The sequence below is a fragment of the Triticum aestivum genome, chromosome 4D, assembly GCF_018294505.1.
Source record: "Triticum aestivum cultivar Chinese Spring chromosome 4D, IWGSC CS RefSeq v2.1, whole genome shotgun sequence".
NCBI classification, from domain to species: Eukaryota; Viridiplantae; Streptophyta; class Magnoliopsida; order Poales; family Poaceae; genus Triticum; species Triticum aestivum.
Genome location: NC_057805.1, coordinates 28,211,367 through 28,216,690, shown reverse-complemented (window position 1 = coordinate 28,216,690; position 5,324 = coordinate 28,211,367). Strand labels below are relative to the sequence as shown.

At 52.7% G+C, this 5,324-nt stretch overlaps 1 protein-coding gene across 1 annotated transcript; it reads right to left on the bottom strand.

The window, feature by feature from the left end:
• Positions 1 to 1,836: 1,836 nt before the first annotated feature.
• Positions 1,837 to 5,019, bottom strand: LOC123095914 (monoacylglycerol lipase). Its single transcript, XM_044517486.1, has 7 exons — positions 4,141 to 5,019; positions 3,991 to 4,029; positions 3,814 to 3,884; positions 3,180 to 3,244; positions 3,004 to 3,093; positions 2,821 to 2,913; positions 1,837 to 2,735 (listed from the first exon to the last, which is right to left on the bottom strand). Exons 1-7 carry the CDS (start codon positions 4,530 to 4,532, stop codon positions 2,334 to 2,336), a joined length of 1,152 nt encoding a protein of 383 aa, XP_044373421.1. The 5' UTR covers positions 4,533 to 5,019; the 3' UTR covers positions 1,837 to 2,333.
• Between the last annotated feature and the right edge of the window lie 305 nt (positions 5,020 to 5,324).

Sequence of the window (5,324 nt, the reverse complement as noted above, 5' to 3'; positions counted from 1 at the left end):
TACCATGGTCAATAAATGTTTTTTTGAACATGGCACATTTATTGAATAAGCCATGGTAATTTGTAAACATTTGTTGAACAAATCATGGCAAATTCCTTTTTTACACCATGGCAAATTTATTTTGAACATCCCATGGTAAACTTGTTTTCATAAGATTTTTTTTCATAATTTTCATTTTCATTTTGTTTGCCATCATCTTAGGGAACAATGGCAACTTAGTTTCAAACATAATTGTTAAGTTTTTTTATTTGGTTTTAAGATATGGCAGATTTAGTTTCTCTTGCTTGGCAATGTGTAAATTTTGATGTATGGCATATGTACGTATGGCAAACTTATGTTGAAGTGTACATCCAATCAGCCGGTTGATTGTAACTTTTAGCCACTGCAAATTGCATTATTTTTAAGCCATTGCGAATTTCATTACTATTTAACGATAGAGTTAGCCGATGTCGATACCTGACCTCACACATGGCGATAGAAAGAAGCAGCGGGCCATCCACTCCTAGATCGGGGAATCACGACTCTTGGCCGCATCCCATTTCCGGGCCGATTTTTGCTCGTGTTGCCAAGTTGTCCACTCTCAGCTCTCAGCTCTCGCCGTCGTGAAGCAGTGGAGCGCGACCCCTCTGGACAGAACCGCGAGTCCGGACAGAGAAATCGTGACAACGCTGTGCGCCGAGTGAGACACAGGGACGCGGCCAGCCACCGGCGTCAAGATCGCCGAAGCCGAAAACTCTACTGCGGGTCTGCAGCAGTGTGCAACACAATAATACACCGTGACACAGGAGAAGGCAAGGGAATTCAAAGAAATCAATCGATTCTGCCGCAGATTCTGATTGAGAATCTTTCGAGGCGCAGAAAAACGACCCCTGCGAGAGGGGAGGAATGCGTCTACATTATTGAGATGTCCCATTGCAGATGTCCCAAGACGACCAGAGCTTTGATCTGGACATCGTGCGACCCTGGCTATGTCCTCACTAATTTGTTATGTTCGGCTGGTAGGATTGCTGATGGATGTTGTTTCATTTTGTGCTTCCGTTTTACTTTGTGATGCCAATGTTCAGAACTCTATGGATTATGGCGACAAGAAAACCCTTCTTCTTCTTCTTCTTCTTCAGAAAGAAGAAACTTTGATGAGTGTGTTCGAACTCAATCAAGCGTGTAATAATTTGTGGTGCCATTGAAGCATTCCGACAAGGACTGCGGTTGTGGCATAGAGAAGCTGAGATAATCAGTCAATGTTCCTGTTTGGATCCATCCATGGATTAGAGCTAGTTTGGGCTCAAATAGGCCAAAAGTATCTAAACATTAGGACCAGTTAGAGCTAGTTGCATCTAACCCACCCAAAAAACTATTCCACCTAAAAAATGCTAATTGGAGCTACTTCTCCTAATGCATTTATTGTCAATCTAACCGTGTCATACAAACACTCCTTTGCTTAATTCAGGATTAGTCATGAGCTAGAGCCAAAGAAAACCAATATCCGATAGCCGACCTCGCACGTCACAGTAGAGTTAGCCGATGCCGATGCCTGACCTCACACATCGCAGCGGGCCATCCACTCGTAGATCGGGGAATCACGACTCTTGGCCGCATCCCCATTTCCGGGCCGATTTTTGTGCGTGTTGCCAAGTTGTCCACTCTCAGCTCTCGCCGTCCTGAAGCAGTCGAGCGCGACATCTTTGGACAGAACCGCAAGTTCAGCCAGAGACATCCTGAGAACGCTGTGCGCCGAGTTAGACACAGGGACGCGGCCAGCCAGCGGCGTCAGGATCACCAAAGCCGAAAGCTCCACTGCAGCAGTCAGGATCACAAATACACATTGTGACAAGGAAATTCCTTCAAAGAAATCAATCGATTCTGCCGCAGATTCTGATTAGAATCTTTCGAGACGCAGAAAAACGACCCCTGCGAGAGGGGAGGAATGCGTCTACATTATTGAGCACGCACCACACCGGGCGACTCCAAGGAACGATCGAACGTTTTACCCTACCGGACAAAAATATGGGTCAAAAACATAGCTCGGGGACACACTGAGAGCAGAGCAAACTTGGCCACCACCAGTCGTCACCCTTACCGCACCACACGTACTAGTAGTAGTGGTAATTACTAATGCAGCTTCCGCGCTCGCAAAACTGCCTCCTCCGCCGGGAGGGAGGATGAAGAAGATCATCATCATCCTCGCCGTCCTCGCTCTCGGGCGCAGGCGATCAGACCGACCGCGTCATCACCGGCAGGGACGGGAGGTTTCTCCCGTCCCCGACGAGCTCGGCGGATGTGGCCCGACCCGCCTGCCTCAGCCCACGGACCGGCCGGCGCGGCGACCCGCGTGATCAGATCCTGGGGCTCAGCCAGTCCACGATGTCGCCGAGCACCACCTCCTTCTCGGGCTCGATGAGCAGGTCGTGCAGCAGGCCGTCGTAGAGCCGGATGGCCTTGTCCGGGGTGGAGGCCTCCCGGTGCAGCCGGCGCGAGCCCTCCGGGTCGGTCACCATGTCGTCGGCGCCGTGCAGCACCAGCAGCGGCACCGTGACCCTGCGCAGGTGCTGCTGCAGGTACGCCGTGAGCCGGAGGATCTCGTAGCCGGTGCGCACCCGGATGGACCCCGTGAACACCAGCGGGTCCGAGTACTTGACCCTCAGCGCCTCCGGGTCGCGCGACACCGCCGGCCCGTTCTTGCTCGAACCCGTGAACTGGTACCGAGGCGCTATCAGGGCGAAAACTGGGGCAAGCGCCTGCAATTCACAACACAATCTGCATAAATACAAGTTGCTTCTGAAGATGTTGTTATGCAATTCTTTCGACAAAACAGCAGCATACCGCAACGACAGGATGCGCGGGTTGAACACGGACAGCCGGCGATGTAAGGATGATGCCATTGACAAGAGCATCGACCTCCGGATCAAGCACAGCCTATAGCCAAAACAAGAACACTATAAGATATACGTCCTGGTTGCATACACAGTTCATATGGAACAGGCATGTCACAGGTGATGGTAGTACCTTGAGGATGATGCCTCCACCGGTGGAGTGCCCAAAGCAGAAGCATGGGACGCCAGGGTTCTCGGCTGAGATCTTCTTCAGATACATTTTCTGCATTGAATAATGGAAGCCTTTGAATAAGAATTTGTGCAGATGGTCTCAGATATCCCATACAAAAAATAGTCTATTTCTCATACCATGTCCTGGACAGCAAGATCAAGAGATTGGACGTATCCATGGAGACCATCACTTCCACCATGGCCTGTATTACACCAAAAATTGCCAGGTCAGACAAAAGATACGTATCATGGAAAATTTTATTACACCCATGTAGTAGTTCATTTCATTTACAAAGATGTATAGCTCATTGTCTATACAAGAGAACACTATTGTAAAGAAAAAGGTAACCATTGGTTGCACGTCACCAGAAAATTTTATTGATCTTTAGAGTCCATAAAATCCGCATGATTAGTACGAAATTTAAGCTGACAGCTTGAGTACTTAACTGTCGACGACAAAAATTAGCCGACCTTTTTATTTAAGATTATGCTTTGAACAGTAGTAGAAATCCTTGGATGGACAAAAACCAGAGTATGGACTATTCATCCAATCCATTGAGTGTTAAGATTCATAAGTAAATCGCCTTAATTCATTAAGTCTAGGGGAAACTTAGAAGAGAATTCAACATCCTTGGTTTGTTGTTTTGTACGCAATTCATAAAATAAATTGCCTTGAATAGTTGCCGTGAAGCGATGTTAATCACTAACATATACTCCTAGTAAGCATCATGCAAATAAAATTAAATGAGAATAAAAGGAAGCAGGAACTCACCAGTCCAATCCATGCCATAAACCTTGACATCCATGGCGTTCAACCGTTTGGCCAGATGATCATACCTCCCACTGCCAAATCGATACAAGCAAGGTGCCCAACCATCAGCTACCAGCCACACAAGTTACTGTAATTATTTTTCTAAGAAACAGAGAAGGAAGGGAACCAAATTCTCACCTGTGCTCGTTCAACCCGTGCATGACAAGAACAAGCGCCCTGCATCCGCAAAAAAAGACAGAAAAATGATCAGCACCGCGAAAACAGAGGACACCCGGGCTGAAGAAAGGACAAATTTTGCGTGGATTTGTTGAATGGATGGATTCCTACCTGGGCTTGACGGAGGAGGCGTGCGGCCACCAGGACTGCGTGAAGAGCGTCTCGCCGCGGGCGGTGGGGATGAGCTCGTAGTCCCGCCCGGCCTCCCTGGCGCGGCGCATGGCGGCCTCGCGGCGGGCGAGGGCCTGCCTCCGCGAGCAGACGGCGGGCACCCGCAGCACGACGGCGGCCTTGGCCTTCTTCCCGGAGGAGGCGGAGGCCGAGACGACGGCGTCCGCCGCGGACGAGGCGGCGTCCCCCTGGCGCGCCGCCCGCCAGCGGAAGGGCAGGAGCAGGAGCAGGAGCAAGGGCTGGAGCACGGCGAGGATCCGGCGCAGCGCGAGCAGCGACAGCAGCGCGCTGATCCGCCCCGCCGCGTCCGCCGCCTGCATGCTCCCGGCCATCCCTCCCTCCCTCCGCCCCTCCTCCTCCTCGGCTCGCGCGGGCAGGGCAGACGCACAAGGACCGCGGGGGCTCTGGCGCCGTGCGGGCTCGCTCCAACAAAAGCTCTCCGCCTGGCAACGATCGCGCTAAAAATGGGCGAAACCCCACGACCGACCGCAAGAATCTATTCCGGAACAAAAAGGAACGCGCCGGCGTCGGCGTCGATCGGGCTCTGTCAACTGTGCTATATCCTTCCTGCCGTCTTTCGGCTGGGCTGGATGCTTCCGGACCGGATGCGCACTACGTGCGGCGCCGCTGCTCTCTCGCTCGACGAGCTGGGGATAGATTAGATTGTGTGTGTGTGTGTCCCGAGCGTCCCGGCGCCGGAAGAGGAGGAGAAGAAGTCGAGTCTGGTTTGTGCTTGGAGAGGGAGAGCGGGGAAGGCGTGGCTTTATAGCCACGAAGCCAGTGGCCGGCTCGGCCCGCCGCGGCGATGAGAGGGCGCTCGCGCGCGGGGGGGACCCGCGCAGCAGCCTCGCGCTAGGGGACGGGGGGCGAAAAGCGCAGGACGGGGGGCGGCGCGGGAGCGGAAGCGGGGCGCCGGTACGCGAGACGTGTGGCGTGCGCCAGGGGAGAGATTCGTGGAGAGGGAATACGGCGTGGGGGCCCGGGTGTCAGCGGGATAGCGGTCGCCGTCCCTTATCTTTTGGTGATCGGGATCGCGTGGCTCGGATCGCATCGGGTGGAGGGCATTGCATCGTGCGTTGCATCGTGGTGGTGGGGGAGGAATCCAACAAACGGACGGACGGACG

What these genes read in the sequence shown, in the direction of transcription:
- LOC123095914 (XM_044517486.1), bottom strand. Translation starts at nt 4,532, where the DNA reads ATGGCCGGGAGCATGCAGGCGGCGGACGCGGCGGGGCGGATCAGCGCG. An exon ending in GCCTCCTCCGTCAAGCCCAG is followed by an intron (nt 4,030 to 4,140) that starts GTAGGAATCCAT and finishes TTGCGGATGCAG; the next exon opens with GGCGCTTGTTCTTGTCATGC. An exon ending in CCGCGCATCCTGTCGTTGCG is followed by an intron (nt 2,736 to 2,820) that starts GTATGCTGCTGT and finishes TGTGAATTGCAG; the next exon opens with GCGCTTGCCCCAGTTTTCGC.